Raw genomic sequence first — 20,539 nt, 5'->3', positions numbered from 1 at the left:
TCTTCAGTGTTAAAGTAAAAAACAAGCACATTTTGTGTCCTGAATAAAATGTTGGAATGTTTTAATTTGAAAACTAAATGATCAGTGTGTATGTTTAATTGTAGTTTTCCATGTGACGTCATAGAACAAGCTTGCCACGTAATCCTGCACTAAATATCAACAGCTATTTGTATAAATCTATTTTATCAAATTACTAATGCAACAATGCTAAAGTCCACAAAAACAAGTAGGCCCAAAATCTGGCTTGAGTAGTCCTCCAAAGAAATTCATGAAAGAGAAAACACAAAAACCAAGTTTTATTTTAAAATGATTCCCACTCAAGCAGGGAGCAATAAACCAACAGAAAATAAACCAATACTTTGTCCAAAAGCTTAAGTCAACAAAATTTAGTTCAAGCACTATGACAAAGCATGCTGCAAATGCAAGTTTCTGCTTTTGCTATCTGTGAAGTCATTCATGTGCAAATTACATTCTGCTGATGTGAACCGATCTGATTCATTACATTTTTTCAGGGGTGGAACCCAGTGATGGCCTTCCTGTAACAGCTAATTTTCAAGTTTAGGCACAGACAGGTTCATTCATTAATAGCTGCAGTTAGCCTTTTTCACTTTTTATCATAATTAAGATAAGATGCAATCAGCTAACAGAAAAAGGGCCTTAAAAAATCCTCAAATTTTTAAGATTTCTTCGGTGTCACAGCAAAAGGGAACTGACAGTAAATTTGAGTTTTTTTATGTAAACAAAAACAGGACGCATGTATAAAGGCACTCATGTTGCTGCCACAGTGAAGTGAAGTTGTTAGTCAAGACAACTTCACGTGATTGCCTTGAAAGTGAGTGTAAGAGGATCAGTTGCTCCTTTAATTTTTTAGTTTTCTCAAAACTACTAAAAGTCAGACTGATTTGCACAAGCAGAATTCGACTAGACGAGTGTGAGATTGATGCAGACTTGCCAGGCAAACACTCTCGTGCACTTGGCTGCTTTACAGACCCAGATGTTAAAGTCCTACATTTGAGCTCACAGACTCGTACCATGTCAGAGGCAGTGAATACCTACAGATGGACCCATGACCAAAATTATAAACCACTCCCATTCAAAAACATTTGAGCTCAGACAGTGTTTTCACATTACATTTCAAATAATAATAATAGCACAGAATCTGAATCATGGCGAAGTTTAATATTCACAACATTGCTCTTAAAGATGATCTGCTGCGTTTTGTTCCTCCGCTGGTATCCGTTTCAGTTCCTCCTCATACGTTCATCGACAACATCAGGAACTGTGAGGCAAAGAGGAAAAACTGTAGTCAATGTTCACACGACCGGCAAAAGCATGAAGGCTGTGAATGCTGCATCCTAAATCTGGTTAGTTATTGGGAGATAAAGGAAGCATAAAATGTCTGACAGCCTGACTGTCACGGACCTGGATAAACAGACGCATCAGGTATGTGAGGTACAGTACAGTAGAAGATACAGTAGAAAAGAACTCAGGATTCACGTTTGGCGTGTTTGTGTTTACCTGCATGATGTTCATTTGCACTCGTCCCCTGTTGAATTTGTCCAAAGCCTGGAAAACTCCTGGATAAAAAAACACAGCAAGAAGTCTTCTCTCTGATCTTTATGTATTTTTGTACTTATTGTGATCCTTGTTTCCCAAAATGTAAAGCGATCTTTTAACATAGTGTTTTGTACATACTGAACATGTTCTCCAGACGGACAATGCAGGTGAGGTAGTCATCAAAGTCAATTTCGTAGTTCTCGTCAGCAAACCTCAGCCCCACCAGCTGCAGGAGCGGGTTGTTCAGTTGCATGCCTGCATTGGCGGAAAAGCAGCAGTTATCTATGAAACTTTGATGTTCAGATAAAAAAGATTTAGACTCAACTTACCAGAGACTCAGGACAGGCATTCTTATTAGATGTAGTGTTAATATTCATTAAAATCATTATTGTAATGTTTGCAGTGTTATAATTACTGCTTTGATTAAGAACACACTAAAAATATACTGCTATACTATATCTACTAACATTTTTAATAATATTATTATAAATAATAGTTACAGGAAATGTAGCTGGTGATATTACATGTACACCTTATGAAACAACTTTATTTGAAGTGCAAATTCAATGAGTATTAAAATAGGACAAAGGTTTGTTCAGTCACAGAAACTAACAGGTGAAAACTGAATTCGTCAAACAGAGTTTTATACATACATGTATACACACGATTAATGTGTCTTGAATCGTCTTGAAAAGCTGAACACATTTAACTGGCACGTCACTAATCCCCCTCAGAGATATTTACACTGGCAGATTTCAGCAGAAAGCCAGTATCATCAATAAGGACCACTCACACCCTCGACACTCGTTTTTTCCCTTCCCTCTGGTAAACACTACAGGTCCATCAGGTGAGAGAGAGAGAGAAAGACGGGCTTGGGAACTCTCACCTGCGGCTTTGAGAGCGCCACGAAGCTCATAAGATGACATCTTTCCTGACCGGTCCGTGTCAAAGGATAGAAAGAGCATCTGTAGCAACGGACGTTTGTGGTTAATAGTCTGAGCAACAAAGAAAAGTGCTCCTCCAACATTTCATTTACAGTTTTTCAAGATAAATCAACACCTACAATCCACTTCTTCAATTTTTCCCAGAAGACCTTAAACTCTTGGAACTCGATCTTTCCCGTGTTGTCCACCTGGTTTACTGTGTCAAGAAAAAACCTAAGAAGCATTGTGGAAAATAGCTTACCAACAAAACCTTCTTTCTATCACATATAAACAAACACACACAAAATATCAACAAAAAATATTCGATAACTTTGTCTTGTGATGGAATATGGACATGCTGGCATAAGTATCACTATTTTAGTAAAGCACCCATTAGGGCAAACAAAGTACGCATGGCTTAATGCGACAACTTATGTAACACAATGACAAGCATAGAATGAGTCAGTAACTTGAAAGGATACATCCATAAGATTGATGATACTGTGACAGGTGCTGAGACTCACGCCATCAAATTTGATCTCTTTTCCTGAAGATAAAGGATTAAAGTGGTAGTGATGCAAAAAGCATGGCTACATGTAATAATGCAACACAAAATCCGAAGTTTATGAATCATCTCTGACCATTAATATAAGGCATCAAGATGTGAGGAGAAAATGTATACACTACACAAAAGATAAAGTATTTTGCTATGTGATACTGACCTCAGGTGTTTTAAATGTATTTAGTTCAGTCTTCAAATGATGTTTAACATATTTACAACAGTGTGGCTTGTTATTGTGTTGTTTTTGAAAGTTTTTTAGTTGCTATTAAGCCACTAAAACCTAACAACAACATAAAAGTTATTTATTTTTGCCACAGTATGTAATCTTACTTGTGACACTTTGATTCTTGTGTTGGAAAAATCAAATGTAGGCTGATCAACCTCTCCTTTAGATATCGCCCTAAAACAATCTGTAGGAAGGAAATTGGCTTTTTCTGCTTGCTTTTCTTAAATAAAAAACTCTTAGTATTAGCTTCACATGGTCATGGTTCTGGGTCATTTGACACAGCCTTTTGAGTTTATGGTGTTTTGTGATTTCTTTGTATTATAATGCTTTAGTTTCCTATTTAGTATTGAATAAGTCCTGGTCTGCTCTGTTTAATATTTATGTAATATTTCTCTTTTCCCGTCACTGTCTCATCCCTGTGTCTCCTGTCATGTTCTCTACGGATGTTTCCTTGGTTATGTCTTTGTCTCCCCTTCCTGTTTACATGTTTCCCTCCTTGTGTTTCGTTACATGTCTCCCTGTCTGCCAGGTGCGTTCATGTGTGTTGTCCATAGCTGTCATATGCTCTGGATTTGCTCCTCACTTATGTCTGTGTCTCGCCTCCTGCTTCTACTTCTCTGTCCCCATGTCAAGTCCACACGCTTAGTCTCTATGTTTCCTGTTTTATTTTGATAGTCTCATGTTCCATGTTCAGTGTGTTTAGTTTTGCTTCCCCTGTGGCATCATGTTCATTTGTATCAGCTGTGTTCCCCATGTGTTGGTTTTTTATGTCTTGTGTTCCAGGAATCGATGCATCTCAAGTCTAGGTTTCAAGTTCAGTGTGTTTTCATGTTTAATGTTAACTTTCTTTGCCCTTTGTTTTGTGTTTTTCTACCGGCCCTATTAAATGACTATCTGTTAAAATGAAGTTCTGTTCCACGCGTCTGCTTTTGGGTCCACACCTCATCTCCATACAGTCTGCATCCGCGGACTGTGACACACATTCTAGGAGAAATTACCTGTACGTCTGACTTTTAACAAATATCAGGCGAAGAAGTTAAGCTGCAAACATCACACATGTAGAACTTAATTGCAGGAGATATGATGACTGCATGAAATGCAGAAAATGGACTGAAAAGTAAACAAAAACCAGAAACTTTCATTCACTTACTTCTGCTGAGAACACCATTCAGCATCTCCTGAAGCTCTCTGACAGAAATGGCCTGATCCTGTAAAAATTACAAAGTGGAAGAGATCAGTGAATTCTGACTAAAGAAAATTGCAAAAAATAAATAAATAAATGAATGAATAAATACCATGATGGATGCAGAAACAGAAATAATCATCATTTGCAGATCTGAGCTTCTTGTCACGAATATAACCAGCTCTTTTATGTAATATGTAATTTTTTCATTAAAAATAGATGTTGATAAATAAATCAAGTAAAGCTCATAAAATTGTTATAATTTAGGTTTTTTGTTGTTTTTCTGCAACATTCATACTGCAGAAAAATCATCATTATTCTTCTTTCTTTTTAAGCAGCTGGCCTTTAATTGTGGTTTGGAGCTACGCATATTGTTTATTGTGGGTATTTTTTTACAACAGCTGTGCACTTAGTGTACTGTAAAACTAAAACAACGAAGGCTCAAAATTTCATTTCAAAATTCCAGAAATGGTAAAAAGTATTTGTGGAATCATAACAACTTGAAGCACTTTAATTATTTAATTAGTTTTCATTGTAAAAAGGTGAAACTTGATTTGAAAATGTACAAACTAGACAAACTTGCTCTTACAAAAACACTACTCATCTGTACAAATGAAGGATGCTGTAAACACTGTTACCCCAAAGCCGAAGATGCTTTTCTTACCGAGCCAGCCAGCTGTTCAAACAGCCTTCTGAGGCCTTTCTCCTCCTTTGTCTCCTCCTCTGGAGGGCTGGGCATGGGTGGCTGATGGAAACAACACAGGCTCAGTATAAACACATTCAGCTGCTTGATTGACTGAACAGGTAATTGGGCTTCTGGTTATCTACTTACGTCTGGCAGGTCGGCATCAACTTTGCTTCCCATCTCTCTGTGAAGAAAGGGCATAGTGTAACAGTTAGTGTAAGGGTTGAAATGAAATGAAACCCCCCAAATTTTGTTTAATCAGGTTATTAAATAACTATTCCTTGATACCCAAAAGTTTTCTTTAGGTTTGATATTGCTTTAACTTTTTGTTTGCTCTTTTAGTTTCGCTCCAGAACCAGAGCTGCACACTCACAAAGCTTCAGCCTTTGTCTCAGAGAAGACACGAATAAGAAAGTCAGCCTCGTGGTGGGGCTGGAAAGTGGTGGGAACCAGCAGGTAGTTTCCAGGAGGCAGCGTGAAGCGTTCTGCCACCTCCCGCATGTTGATGTAGGTTCTGCTGCGTGCCTTGGATCCATTGTAACGGAAGAAGTCTTTCCCCACATGGTCCTCGCCCTCTGGAGCCTGAACAAATCGGGAGAAAAGACATTAAATTAAATTTGTAAGTAAATTTGTAACAAAAGAAGAAAGTAAGTAAATACGAAGGAGCGAGACAGAAGTGCAAGGCTGACCTTTTAAAAATATAACATATTTTGAAATGCAAAGAAACTATATCACTAAAAAAGACACATCCGTTTTACCAATGTCCCCAAACTTTTTATCACTAAGAACTTCTTTAGCAGATGGTGCTCATCCAGTGAGTTTGTGTCCGAATGGTCATTTCTGGTGCATTTTTAAGGCTGTGCCTTCTCTTCATTGTCTCGTAACTCTATCTTCTTGTGAAGAGATATGAAATGCTTAAACACATTTATATTGGACAGAAGAAATACATTACTGTAATATTTAACATGTGCAGAAAAAAGTCTGAAGTTTTTGCTAATATTATTGCTCATCTACAAATATCTGTTTCTTTGACTCAGTTTATGGCTCCTTTAAACTAATGCCAAGACTCAGTCTTTCAGAAAGGGGCTAGTAAATGTGTTCTGCAAGGACCAGCACTACGCCCCATGCTATTTATGATAACATAAAAAATGGTTAAAGTGCACAGTCTACAGTGTTTTTCCAGACCTCATACACAGCAAAGCCAATGGTCTCCAGGTCCAGGCCTTCTTTTCGCAGTTTTCGTCTGTTCTTTTGCATCAGCGCGATGACCACACTGCAAGTATTATCACCATCAGCATCGTTCAGCAAAAGCTTGAACTGAGGGTTGGTCCAAAATGTGTCTGCAGATTAGAAATGTAGAACTTTTTGAGAGAGCAGTTTGAGATAGAAATGCCAACTGAATCCTGCATTTAAACCAGTTCATGTCAAAATATAAATACCAAAAAAGGAAAATCCAATGAAATCTCTAAGTATGCCTGACGCTTTGCTGAATTTGTTTGTCTGAAAATTTTTGATTTGTAGATGTATTGATCTCACCAATGTAGTTCCTGCAGCCTCCAGCAGTGGAACCCCGAATCCAGTTTCCCTCAAACACATTGACTGCCCACTGATGTTTTGTGTCCTCAGTCAGGGAGTCAGGACTCATGTTGCAAATCTCCACTTTGTCATAGTTCCTCTTGAAGTCCTCAAATTCCATCCTGGAGTTGCAAACAGCAACAACATTGTCACTCCTAAACTAGCACAGCTGTACTGTGTGTGAATTTTGGAAAAATTCATCCATCTAATCATTAGCAAGGCTTAAAGTTAGGACCACGGACTCTTTAACTGGGCGACAACAAAGTCTGTAGCTGATAGCTGGAATCGGCAGAGATTAGCTGGCTCAGCCTAAGAACAGGTAAACTTGATACAGCGAGGCGGCAACCGGGATTTGAGCCAAAAACATTCTTGCTGTGAAGTAATAGTGCTAACTATTGCACAAGAGTGTGAAATTTTATAGTTTAAAAAAAAGCCTGGCTGAAGTTTGTCAACAATGCCTGAAACTCATTTACGTTAATTTACTATTTTGTCCAAGTCAGAGAAACATGAAAATCTATGGCAGTTCATTTTTGCCATTTTGTTTCATTCCACTGCTACATTCATATACTACATATGCAAAAATATTACACGACAATGTGAAGAACAATTTGGAGACTGCTAAGCATACTACACATCTTAATCTGTAGTTTGAAATTTATTATGTGGACTCACCAGAATTCACCATCATCTGCTGAATTCTGCATTATGCGATTTTTTTCTGCACTGTCGATATAATTCCACTCTCTGGAACTGAAAAAAAAAACAGAGGATCTGTTACAACGTTAATCAGAGAAAAAGTCCCACAATCAAAATGAAAACTATTCAATTTTCTTTGGACAATTATTTTCCCTTAAATCTGTTGAAGATCAAACGTGGAGTTACTGAAATTGTCTAAATGTGAAATCTGGGAAAGTTTCAGATATTTGAATAATATTATTATGTCTGTTCTCTTCCTGCTACAACTAGTCTTAAGAGCTTCCAATGGCCCTTTGGCACCTGAGCGTCTCAGGGGTAATTACCGCTTTTTGGTGGCCAAGTCAATGATGATTGCATAACTTGGAACACAGAAGGACTGAATGAATATGAAAACAGAAACCAAACATGTAAAACATCTGCATATAGACACAACTTTTTTTTACTGTTCAATAATAGGCTGCAGCAGTCGGACTGTGAACCGTATTCAAAGTAACAAATATATGGTTTGACTATAGACTAGAGATAAACTACGAGGACGACTCTCACGCACAGACTCTTCAAGGAGACCTGCTTTTCACGTGGAAGAATGAACTTTAGACAATATGTGTAGTTTCAAGGTCAAAATAAAGTTTTCTTTATTCTTACTTATCACTCCAGGCACCGTTCCACTCAACCTGTCCCCAGGGGTTTCTAATCCGGACCAACTTCACCTTCTGACCTCTGGCATTCACCTAAAAATCCAAAAACAATATTCTGTGACTACATTGTTGAAAAGTATATGTTCTACCGTTTTTAAGTCTGGCTTTTTATTTAGATTTAAACTTAAATGTAATTAATGTGTCTTTGTAGGATTTTAGTTGTTGTTTTTATTTATTTTTTAAGCCATTATGTTTAAGGTAAAGGTAATTTTTTAAAGATCGAAGTTTCATATTCACAGATGTACAGTTGCATCTTTTAACAAGTATTACAATTACCTGAGTCTGTAAACTTCTAATTACGATTATTCAGCAACAAGTGGCTTCCCCTCATTATTCTTACATCTGCTGCTGAGACTGTTACTGAGACTTTTACCTCTTCTACACCTGTGATGGAGTATGCATGTCCTTTCACCAGGCCTGTGGAAGTCTTGGCCTCTGACTCTGCAGAGCTAGTGATCTGAAGAAAACCAAAGCATGCAGAGAGAGTTAAAACACAGCAACTGAGCTGATATGTTGAGTAAACCTCGTGGGCAAAAATTAAAAATTAGATTGTTTATTTTACATCAATAGAGCATCCCATCATTGAGCCTCGGTCCAGGGCTTTCTTCATGATATTGAACAGGTCTCCTGGAGCAGCCTTGGTCTCATACATTTCACCCACGCCACCAGTAAAATCCTCCATGGCCTCCATTGTGCTGCCACCCTTCAGGGATTCATAGCTGCCGTTCAATCTAAAATAAACGAGAGAAAAAAATGTCCTAGTGTTTCAGTGCATATAATTATATATAATTGTATTTATACAATGTTTCTTTAAATAACCTCTTGTCACATGTTTAACATGCATGTGACAAGACGAATGGAAAGATAAAATATTAAGAGGAAGCAAGTGATGTTACTTGGCGTAGGCTTTCTCCAGCAGCGCACTCCAGAACTCGTTGCTGGAGGCCGAGTGGAGCATGATGAGTTGATTTCTCACTGTTGGCAGTCTGTCGTCCACAACCACATCGAGCCATTTGTTGTGGTTCCAGAACTGAGGGACCATCAGAGAACATGTTACAGTGTAACTAACAGAGGAACCGGTGAGTTTACTGCCTACACCGACTTCACACAAAGTGAAGACAATGTGTGATTACTTAAAATAATCTCACTTGTAAATCTGTTTCTGTTTGACTGAAATGTGTTTTTTGCTTGCAACACAGTATAAAATGTAAAAAAGACATAAACATTTTACTCTTCCATGAATAATATGAGCTCGTTTTGCATCTGACTGTTGGGGTTGGGACTGAGGCAACAAAAGGCTTGAAGAGTAACGGTACTGAAAAAAGACATCTGGAGGAACATGGTGGAACCCATTCTTTTGAACGGGTTGGGCACTGCATCTTTTTTCCAATACACCCGCCTGCTTAAAATGTACTGCAAATACACTACAGGCTGTGTTTTAACACATTATTGACTGAACATTTTGCCAAATGATCAACCAGTCAAAAAGTGTTTAACTTTATGTTTTCTGGCGTTCTTTTAATGTCATCGGCCTTTTGTTGCAAGTTCTGGAGTCGCTGAAACAACAATTTTTAAAAGAACATTCAAATGCATGACGCTTCTTTAAACGTGCTGTCATCCTGGTTCTTTTTATCCCTTATGTGTTTGCTTATTCCAGGAAATACTGCAGTGTGTAAACATCTTTGTACAGTCTGTTATTATGATCAGAGAATCCTACCTGGAAGTGAAAGATACCAGCATATCTCTGATTAAATTCCTGGTCAGGTGGGACAACTCGGGCCAGGGCTTCTTTTTTCATAGTCAACGAAGCAACGGCTGCCAGGAGCCAGCAGTCCCCTGTGGAAATAAACAAGTGCCACATTAATAAAACCGTGACATATGTGAATATTCAAGATTTAAAAGTAGTTAAGTAACTTGAATACCAACCGAGCTGTCCTTGGCAAATGTCTGTTCTGTCTGCGCCATCTAAGATGAACTTTGGGTTTTTGCATATCTCCTGTTGAAGGGTCACAAAACAGGAAAACAAACTGGTCGGTTTATTTTTTAAATGACAGGGGAGACCGGTGTGTTTGATAGGCGTGTTCACATTCCAAACATATTAATCGGCTGGTATCCCAGTCAGTGCGCACAAAATACACAGCACACAAAGCACACACCCAGGACAGAAATGTGTAGTAACTGTAACGAGCATGAGCTGTGAGTTCGACAGGTTGCTTAAATCGGGTCAGCTCTGTAGGCGTGTTAACAGGTAAAGATTTTGGAGCTGAAGTGTACGATAAGAAACAGTACCCCAAAAAATGAACGAGAACATGACATAGTTTGAAGCCAAAAACTCATAAATGTCTCAACATTAAGTTTATCAGCAAAAGCAAACCTCTCACACGCCGTTGGAGCAGCTGCAAACCAGCCCACTCCACTTTTACTTCAGAAAAGTTGGCTCAGAGTGGTACAAACGCCTGCTGCACTCAGCTATATTTACACAGCTCACCTGCAGAACTGGTTTTGCTGCTATAACTACAAGTATTTCATGACTTGGTTTAGGTTCAGAGTAATAAAAACAGAGTTTTGATCAACTTTCACTTTTTGAATGGAATCATTTCAGTAATTTGTCGTCTAATGTCTTCAGTGCCTTTGCAGTCACATGGACGGCTGTGGACATGCAGTTCGTGTAGTTAATGTAGATGTATTTGAATAGTAAACATGCACTTTTTAAGGGTATGAAAAAATCACCAGATAATCGTTAGATGAAACATACTGAAGTCACTCAGTATTTTGAAATTCATGAACAGCACATGTGCATCTAACAGATTTCAAGAGCTCTTTTGAGTATAAGAATGCTCAGTGCTCACATACCGTGGGCCTCTTCCATTCAATGTGGACAGGAACTTTCTCGCTGAAGAAGAGAGAGGAGTCCTTGGCAGGGAAATCTGGATCCTCAAACAGGACTCCCTTCATGAGACATTCATGTCTCAGCTGCTCAAAGGATTTCCCATCTGACTGCGTGTTCTCCGCCTGGCTTGTGGACATCTTCTCTTTTGGGAAGAATCTCGGCGAGTGGAGGAGAAGCAGGTGAGGTGACGCGTGATGGAGTGCTGCTGAGTGTTTGATGCAGAGACAAGTCTGACAGGTGGGTAGGGCTGGAAGGTCCACACCCTCCAGACGGAAACTGGTTTGTCCTCCTGCGGCAGTGAACCTCACCCCTCGTGGCTCACACTGTGCCGTCTGTTCTCTTTATCTATTTCTCTTTTTTAAGAATTGGCCTGCCAAACACTGGGAGAAGTTATTCTTGACTATTTTGCTGGAACTGATAGCAATGATCTTTGCCTAGCATCTAACTGGGATCTGTTAGACTTGTAGAACCAAACAGAGGGAAACTGCTTATTTTGCCATTAAACTTTCACAGTGTTGAAAAATCAATCAACTTAAATCAAATTTGTGTCTGCTGGGACTTTTATAAGGAAATTACTTGGCCTGGATGTACTAGTGCAACATGGCTTTCACGTGGAAACAGAGAGAGAAATATTTTTTTAAGTGGGCAGGGCTGAGAGCACAACTGATGCCTGTGGTGTTTTTTTTTTCTGTGACAAATCATTGAAAGACAAATGGTCACCCCTATCATTTATTTACGCCTAACAAGCTTTTTATGGGTTCTCAACTGAAAAAAATAACTACAATTCAACTAAATTGTTGATAATGCTCGAATGTCACACCACAGATTCCAAGTAAAGCAAAAGAAATAATTAAATAATGCGGAACAACCACTGAGTGATCGACAGTCGGTATCAGCCTCAGTGTCTTGTCATTTCGTGTCTCTGGCCACTGTAACAGGTTTAGAGATCAAGGATCTATCTGTCCCTCCCTTTTTCTCTGAGCAGTGCAGACAGATTTAGGGTGTGCCAGCATAGTATCTGCACCACCCTGACCCACAGCAGTGACACTTCACACTGTCAGGTATGACATCCACATTCCTGTCCCACAGTCACAGGATTCCTCTCATAGCTGAAGAAGAACTTGCACTGAGCTGTACTCTTTTGGGTTACTATTTAATCAATGTACTTGTGACCTTAATTACACAAATAAAATTATGGGTGATGTAGTTTTGCAGCATCCTCTACCTTCTCTTTGTCTAACTCCATCAGCTGTACTTGGTTGTATTACTTCAAAAAAGTAGCAGTAAGAGGTACAGTTGCTATTTAGGCCAAGATTTACAAGAACAGAAGCATCAAACATATGTAGTAAACCGTAGTAAGAAAAAGTAGAATATTGGTCATTGTTAATATCTTTTAGTGGGGTCTGACTTCTCTTCTCTGAATAATGTAAATTTAATGTCAGAATATTTCAGGACTTGCTCTGCCCTCTGCTGTCATCCTTACATTCACCTGTAGCTCAGGCGGCAGAGCAGGTCAGCTGCTAGTCAGAAGGTTGGCAGTTTGATCACTGGCTGCTCCAGTCTGCATGGGCCTTGGGCAAGATACTGACCCCAAGTTGCTCTCCAGTGTATTGGAGTGCGAATGTGTGTAAAGCAATGAAGCATAAAAAATTGTGGTTGTGTGGATGAGACACATTAGCATGCTTTGACTGCTAGACTGTAGAAAAGTGCTCTATAAGAACCAGTCCACCTGCCGTTTACCCAGTTTTGGTGCACAAGTTAATTCACCTTTTATCACAGTAGCTATGACAAATATAAGCGAGCCAGTGTAGGTTTCATGTGCATCTACACATACATATGTGTAGATCAGGGGTGGCCAACTCCAGGCCTCGAGGGCCGGTGTCCCTGCAGGTTTTAGATGTGTCCTTGATCCATCACAGCTGATTTAAATGGCTAAATGACCTCCTCAACATTTCTTGAAGTTCTCCAGAGGCCTGGTAACGAACTAATCATTTGATTCAGGTGTGGTGAACCAGGGTGTTATCTAAAACCTGCAGGACAGCAGCTCTCGAGGCCTGGAGTTGGCCACCCCTGGTGTAGATGCACGTTTGTATGTGCATGTGGATATGTGTGAGATATGTGCCTTCGCTTGTTTTTGTTATGTGGATTTCTCCTAAATGAAGCACGGTGCATTTTAAAATGTGCTATACAAATCAAATTAGCATTTCTATCGTAGTGTGCAGCCTTCGCACCAATACAGAAACATGTGAAATGTTTAAATACAGCTATTAACGCAGCCAGTAAAATAGAAAGGATCAGCACTTTATAAATTTCAGTTGTCAGGTGATCAAGGATGACTGGGATGATGCTAATTGAACTGGAATTCTGAGGTTTTTATAATAAAGTATAATATGTGCTTAAGTACTCAGAAAGCTAAGGATTATGGTTGGATTCTTATATGACGTATTACTTTTCAGTGTCCTTCATTGTTCATCAACATGATACAACAAAAAAGGAATGAAATCTGACATTGTTAAAAAGAAATTGTTATTTCTTGTTTTGGACTACAAAGGGAAACAGAAAGCTTGGTGACCACCAAAAGAAAAGTTCCAGGCTGGATTTATGAATAACACATCAAACCCTAACCAGACTTTATATGAAATAACACAGGCATGTGTGTATTACCAGGAAGGCCCCCCAAAACTTACAAAAATAATGTCTATTTATAGTTTTTATGAATTGCACAGTTAGAATTTTTTTTTTTTCAAAAAATAAACAAACCAAAAAAACAGCCTTCAATGCTTAGAAATGAGTTTTTACACCCACAGCTACAGCGGGCACTCAGACACGACCTGCTGCTGTAGAACAAGAAAGAAGTTTTTCTGCTGTTAATTCACAATAACTTGCTTCTCCCTGAAGAACCTTTAAAACGTAACAATTTTTAAACTTGATAGGATTTATAAATGTCTACCAGCAGTCCAAAAGCCAAACACGATATCAGTTCCATATCTCATTTCACAACTGAACAGTGGAAACAAAAACAAATATAACAGTTATTCCAGCAACATAGTTACCAACCAGTGATGGACGTGTGAGCCAAACAGAACACTGAACGATGTGCTGGAGACGACCTTTAACAGTCCACAATCAGTCCAGTCTCTGCTGCCAACAAGGAGCAATATTAGGTGATTATGTTGAGTGGCTTCAGGATGGTGACATCAAATCTCTTTAACCTAATACATCTTAGAAGCAATAGTTGCCCTCAGTGTAGATAGACCTAGATTAGTTAGGAAAGTTATTAGCAGGAGGCCTGATAGTTATTTACTGGAAGCATCTACCTACATGTTAAAACACACCGAGCAACATTATCTTTGTAACGTTCATTTTGTCAATATTGAGCACATCAGCACAAATAAATCAGCAGACTTCTCATCTTCCTAAATCAGGTAATGAGACAGTTGTGAGAGGACATGAACACAGGTTAGTTTCCTTTAAAAAAAAACAAATACTACAATTACTGTGGACATTAAACTTTCTGAATTAAGACAAAAATGCAGAACAAAACTACCATCTGAAAAGAACTACACTCTGTGAGCATGTGCAAATAAATTTCACTGTCACCTATGGTGCAAGGCGCTTTATAGCCAGCTACCCCAACTTATTTTGGTCCCATGTATGCACCTCAGTATACCAGACTCTATATACTAAGTGCATGCCTGTGTAAAAAAAGCTTTAATACCTTCAAAGACACTGATACAGTTACTGCACTGAAGACAAACTTGGCAGGAGGTGGTTCTATTCAATGCTCTTCTGATGACCATTTACTTGAATTACAACGTGGATTCGACTGAACTGAAATCCATTTTACTGAACAAAGGTACGCTATGATGAGTGTAAAGAATCTGTGCCAAATGGCCATGTGAAGTAACATGGATTCAATTAGTGATAAAGAAAATGTGGATATATATATACTTTTGTTTGGTCCTCATCTTCACTAAATTTTACACATCATTCATTTTCATTTCTGGTTGTCAGAGTATTCAGTCACTGCATTTAATTTTGTCAAAGATCTTCAGCAATTTCCACATCGCCCTCAGACCTGAATGCTCTTCTTAAAAAATGTAATTAATTTGGTTTAAAATGTAACAAATGCACAGCTGCACTGAGACCACACAGAGTGGTTTTCTTCTTCTTATTTGCAGTAACAGCATTTTGCTTTGTATATTCTTTACAAATAAATAATATCTGCCCTATTCCTTTTGACTAAAGAAGGTAGCATTTGGTTCATTGTGTGAAGAGTCAAAATACACGTCAAACACCAGAAGCAGAGCTTGAATTAGCAGCGAAAGCTGATAAAGAATTGTGACAGATGGGGTTTGGGTTTAGGCTTCGTCTCGCTGCCTAACCCAAAGAAAGCCGGGCAATGTTGAACGCACTTTATTGTACACGTCTCAGGTTTGAAATATTAAAGTTTCCTTTTGGGATAAAGCTGCCTGATAGTGTCAGTTATTCCAACAGTAACAATATTTCCTGAATTTACATCACAACAGAAAAACAGAACTTAACAATTTTTAGATCATCAGTTAAACAAGAAACTGGGAGATTCTTCAATATTGACATACCGTGAATTCACTTTGGTAATTTATTTCTTTATTTCCAAAAAAAAAAAAAAAAAAAAGCCAGTTCATGAAGAATGAAATTTGAAGGAAAGAGAACAAAAACATGTATCTCAGGATTTGGCTCCTGAGTTTCAGACACAGGGAAACATTCAGCTCTCGCCCAAAAGAGCTCCAGATGTGACGGCTACATCTACTGCTCTGCTTTCTCTTGTGCGGTTCCCGTCACCAGCAGCAAGTTGCAGGCCATAAACTGGACATTGAGCACGTTGCTGGTGTTTCCAGTGTACATTCCCACCAATTCGCTGGACGAGCTGTCAGCTGACGTCCCACCGTGTGAGTTGCGGATGTCCCACACCCGCACTGAGTTGTCCATAGATGAAGATGCCACTAGGCTGCTGTCCGGACTGAAGGACAGGCTGGTGACACTATCTGTGTGTCCCCTTAGGTCTTTGAACAAAGTCCCAGATGCCAAATCCCACAGCTTCACCCGCTGGTCTTCACCAGCCGACGCCAAGTACTTGCCATTCGGTGAGAAAGCGAGTGACAGCACAGGGCCACGGTGGCCCGTGAAAAGGCGAACAGACGCCCCCTGCTGGGTGCTCCAGAGTCGCACAGTCTTGTCTGTGGAACCGGTGGCTAAATAGTTGGAGTTTGGGTGGAATTTCACACAGTCAACATCAGAAAGATGCCCTGCATAGAGCCTCAGTGGGTATGTCCGGGAGAACGTCCAGAGACGGGCGGTGCGATCGTGGGAGCAACTGGCAAAGTAAAGGCTGCAGGGGCTGACGTCCACATCCCATACTGGGTAGACGTGCCCCTGGTAGAGCACCGTGTTGGTGAAGCTGCCCAGGTCCCAGTAGCGGATGGTTGTGTCTTCAGAGCACGAGAGCAAGCCGGAGCTGTCTGTGAGGAAGGCGGTACGAAATACTGGGCCACTGTGACCTCGCAGCGTCTTTATCTCACTGCCTGAGCTGTCCTCTTCATCTACCTTGGAAGAAATGATGAAAGATTACATGATTATACCTGATTTTGTTCCTCTGCAGCTTAATCTAAAAATAACATACAGCATTTATTTTTACATTAAAAATCTAAATTTGCTAAACAATTTAATCTTTAACTCTGCAGGTCTTTTTAAATCAGAGCCACCATCTACAAATGAGACCCATCTCATTGCTAGAGATCGGAATTGGATCATTTTCAGTGCACCCCACCACAACAATGTTTCTAAAAACAAACCTAATCAGACAGTGACATCACCGTCGCCCAGATAAACGTGGACATTTTAAAAGGAGCTGAAGTGGCTAAAGTTAAAGCTATCCAGTGCGTAGAGGCCGCCATAGGCTAGCAACCTTTGTATGTGCCAGCAAAGGAAAAAAAACAAACAAATTCAAAGCAGTTATGAGTTCAGTTAAAAAGAAAGAAAAACAAAAGGTCCCTGTTGTCTAATGAATTTATAAATATACTGAAAAATAAACTATATAAAGCTGTTGCTCCTCCTTTTGTTTGGCAAGGTAAAACTCATTTTAGCATTTCTACCTCCTTCCAGTAGCAAAGCACTTGGTTTCAGATGTTTCAGTGAAAGAAGATCTAACTAACTCCAGCTTTGGAGAATAATATTTGGGACAATAATTTCTTCTGATATAATATTTGTCAAGCATTTGCATTGAAGACAAACTAAATTGTTTGTATCTGCTGTGATTTATGGTTCATAGAAAGAAAATCAATAACAGCAGGTTACACATTTTAACTTAGCAAATTGCAATTGGTTCAGCTCTGCTCACTACATCTTCCCTTACACACCTTTGACATACCTGCTCCACCCTGCCTCTTTTCTTCACCTCTCGTGTCTGTTGCTTTGGAAGGTTGCCCTCAGATATTTAAACTCATGTACTCATGTCAACGTCCACTCCTTGTGCTTTCCAACATCTTCCTCTCATTCACATACATGTAATTTTATTTGCAACTCTTCCATCTGCACCCTACTCTCACTACAGATCATAATGTCATCTGCAAACATCATAGCCTGTCCATCACCACTATAAACAAGACTTCACCACCGTGTCTCTGTTCTCATGACAACCTTTGTCTTGTCCTCAGGATTATTTTCTCAGATTTTGTACACCAAAAGAAACGCATGCAAATTTTAAAAAAAGAAAAAGAAGATATGGAAACAATTAAGGTGAAGACTTCTCATAACAATGTCTACTTACTTCCTCCTCCAGTACGTCACATGCCAGGTGGATGTGTGACACATCAGCCTGATGGGGTCTGGCCTTGAGTTTTCTGGCACGGAGGCTCCACAGCTTTACCGTGGAGGTGTCAAATCCACCGGCCAGCAACCGACTGTCAGCCGAGACCTCAGCAGTGTTCAGCATCTGCTCCGTGTGGTGGAAGGCGTAAAAACAGACAGTGGTGAGTGACGGTGGTCCCTCGCGGACTTTCTTGACGCAGTCCTGCAGAGCCTCAAGGGCTGCCTCATTCTGTGGGATCCCTGCTGGGACCTCCACCCCATCACCACTCTCTGTTCCATCCACTCCGGCCCAGGAGGAGGTGGAGTTTGGAGCAGCTGTCGACCCGCCAGCAGCTCCATAGAGCTGGTAATCTGTCCGCCTCAAGGCACTGACCTCCAGCTGCAGGTGTGTACTGAGGATCCTACAGAGAGCGCTGTTGTCCTCACTCTGCAGGTAACGCAGCAGGTAGCCGTAGGCTGGCTCCGTCAGGTGAACCACATATTTGTGCTCTAAGAAAGCATTCAGCTTGGGGTTGGTCACAATGTCTTGTGCACTGAGGACATGGCGGAGCTGCTCTATGATGGTACGCTGCTCACTGTCCTGAAGAAAGGCGCCATGAAAACGACTGTAAAAACCATCCACAGCCCCTTTCAGTCCAAAGCGCACCATGTCCAGGTGGAGGTAGACGAAGAGTGGATAGAGGACACTGCTCACCTCTTTAGCCCAGGATATGTCTGCTTCTATTTAGTAGAAAAAAAAATGTATATTTTTTAGGCTTTTGTAATCAATAACAACAAAGGTTAACAATATCGTAACAGTTCCATCATCTCATTCTCGATATCCATGTGGAGCTGTTTGTATAAGCCAATAATAATCCATTTTGTTATTCATGCCCTTTCAAAAAATAAATACGAACATAAATGTATGAAAGACAAATGTTAAACCCAGTTTGTAATCCATGTTTCTCTCTTAACAGTCAGGACAAAACAATGTGGACTCGCACAAAAACAGCTTAAGAAATGTTGACAAAATGAAAAAATATCAGCCCTGGATGGTCAATAATACAAAAGCACAATTGTCAGAGAAAATAAAAATATTTAAAACTGCAGCAATATGTCATCTTTCAGAAAGAAGCCCCAGTCGTCCACAACCTTTGTCTCTTTCTGCTGTTTAGGATGCAGCTTTACCACTACCTAAAAAACGTGGAGCCGAGGCATAAACTTTGGGAACAAATACAATTATAGATGTGCAAGTCTAGACTCAGTGATGTAGAGCTCATACCTGACAGGAAGGCGCGGAGCTTGGAATACTGAATCTCATACTGCTGTGGGTCATACTGGCATGGTGCAGCAGAAACGACATTGGAACATCCTGACTCCGTCTGCACTGCTCAGACATAGGCAAGGCAAGGCAAGTTTATTTGTATAGCACAATTCAACAACAAGGTGATTCAAAGTGCATAGAGAAAGAAGATAAAGAAGAAACCAGGAAAACTGTTAATTACAGAGAATATTGCCAGTCAAAGGGTCAAATACATTACACTGCATTATGAAAATAGATTATTTATCTTAACCAATTATCCTAGGGACACAGGTGAGCTGGAACCTATCCCAGCTGTCTTATGGTACACCTTAGAAAGGTCACGAGTTTAACAAAGGTTAAAACAAAACAAACAAACCAAGACAAAAAACACAGTCTCACAATCACTTAGAATCACCAGTTACCTAACACATGTCTCTGCACTGTGGAATTAAACCCAAGCAGGCCCATGGAGAGCATGGAAACTCCATATAGACAGCTCTAGGCTCTACAAGGTTCAAGCCCAAAACCAAATCCATGTTGCACTGAGGCGGCAGTGCTAATTTTTGCAGTGAAGCCAATCCTGTGGTGTATGTGTGGTGTTTTCGTGTGATCAGTCTTTTCTCATAACTATGTGGCTGTGCGATCTATTAATTAGGCTGGAATCATCATCATCTTACCCGTGAGACTTGCAGCCATTTCTTCGGGGGACTGGTAGAGCTTGGCTCCTTTCAGGGAGCCGTCAGTGTCCACATACTGCCTCCTCTTCAGGTACTGAGCCACGGCATACTGGATCTGCTCAGTGCGAATCCGCTTCATGACCTTACGAGCACAAGCTACAGTGTCAGACACCTGGCACTTTTCACAGCACCTTCTCTCGCTCATCCACCCAACAAGTCGGAAGCATATAGTAACTGTTTTCGTGCTCACAACGGACTACAAAATACGATACATGTCTGTGACTACTAAAAATTCTCATTCATCATCTCCGTGGTCAAATTAAACTTCTTGAGCACAGCATCACCTAGTAGCTAATTACATAGCAAAGCAACGCTGGCGTGTTTACGTTACAAGCATTACAAAGGGCCCAGCTAGCACAATAAAGATACGTGCCAACTAACGTGAAAGTCAGCAAAGAACTAGGCATGCAGTGTAAAGCTGTCAAGTTTCGATAGTAGAGGAGGATGCTTACACCAAGCTAACTAGCTAACTTCCTAATGCTAGAAGTGGGCCTGGCCGCTAAACTTTTAGCGGGATTAATGCCTTACCATCATTATTTGGACATTGCTACTTACTGCATAACGTGTTGCTGTCCGCCTTCAGTTACTGTGTCCAAAACGACCGCTTTTAACGCATCACTGTATCTGGCTATAACTACTATATCAACGTCGTTCGCTGCCGCTCCATCGTGGTTAT

At 40.0% G+C, this 20,539-nt stretch overlaps 2 protein-coding genes across 2 annotated transcripts; both read right to left on the bottom strand.

Moving 5' to 3' along the window:
- Positions 1-1,252: 1,252 nt before the first annotated feature.
- capn9 (calpain 9) lies at positions 1,253-11,132 on the bottom strand. The gene is made up of 20 exons (XM_085355474.1): positions 10,959-11,132; positions 10,032-10,101; positions 9,823-9,941; positions 9,002-9,135; positions 8,668-8,836; positions 8,479-8,562; positions 8,053-8,138; positions 7,384-7,461; positions 6,673-6,833; positions 6,322-6,476; positions 5,510-5,718; positions 5,284-5,320; positions 5,116-5,196; positions 4,419-4,476; positions 2,963-3,027; positions 2,621-2,689; positions 2,444-2,522; positions 1,696-1,812; positions 1,519-1,577; positions 1,253-1,279 (listed from the first exon to the last, which is right to left on the bottom strand). Exons 1-20 carry the CDS (start codon positions 11,130-11,132, stop codon positions 1,253-1,255), a joined length of 2,031 nt encoding a protein of 676 aa, XP_085211600.1.
- A 4,651-nt stretch (positions 11,133-15,783) lies between these two features.
- Positions 15,784-20,538, bottom strand: taf5l (TAF5-like RNA polymerase II, p300/CBP-associated factor (PCAF)-associated factor). The gene is made up of 5 exons (XM_085355473.1): positions 20,419-20,538; positions 19,804-19,945; positions 19,106-19,210; positions 17,804-18,564; positions 15,784-16,581 (listed from the first exon to the last, which is right to left on the bottom strand). Exons 2-5 carry the CDS (start codon positions 19,940-19,942, stop codon positions 15,784-15,786), a joined length of 1,803 nt encoding a protein of 600 aa, XP_085211599.1. The 5' UTR covers positions 19,943-19,945; positions 20,419-20,538.
- Between the last annotated feature and the right edge of the window lies 1 nt (position 20,539).

Source organism: Diplotaxodon limnothrissa, linkage group LG6 (genome assembly GCF_057381915.1).
Source record: "Diplotaxodon limnothrissa isolate DT_005_m linkage group LG6, D_limnothrissa_male_GT1.1, whole genome shotgun sequence".
NCBI lineage: Eukaryota > Metazoa > Chordata > Actinopteri > Cichliformes > Cichlidae > Diplotaxodon > Diplotaxodon limnothrissa.
The sequence above is the reverse complement of the archived record's forward strand: the minus strand, read 5'-3'. Positions and strand labels throughout refer to the sequence as shown.

What these genes read in the sequence shown, in the direction of transcription:
- taf5l (XM_085355473.1), bottom strand. Translation starts at nt 19,942, where the DNA reads ATGAAGCGGATTCGCACTGAGCAGATCCAGTATGCCGTGGCTCAGTAC. An exon ending in AATGGCTGCAAGTCTCACGG is followed by an intron (nt 19,211 to 19,803) that starts GTAAGATGATGA and finishes ATGTCTGAGCAG; the next exon opens with TGCAGACGGAGTCAGGATGT. An exon ending in GTGACGTACTGGAGGAGGAA is followed by an intron (nt 16,582 to 17,803) that starts GTAAGTAGACAT and finishes ATTTCTTCCAAG; the next exon opens with GTAGATGAAGAGGACAGCTC.
- capn9 (XM_085355474.1), bottom strand. Translation starts at nt 11,132, where the DNA reads ATGTCCACAAGCCAGGCGGAGAACACGCAGTCAGATGGGAAATCCTTT. An exon ending in AGGCTGCAGGAACTACATTG is followed by an intron (nt 6,477 to 6,672) that starts GTGAGATCAATA and finishes TCTAATCTGCAG; the next exon opens with ACACATTTTGGACCAACCCT. An exon ending in TGCAAATGAACATCATGCAG is followed by an intron (nt 1,280 to 1,518) that starts GTAAACACAAAC and finishes TTTGCCTCACAG; the next exon opens with TTCCTGATGTTGTCGATGAA.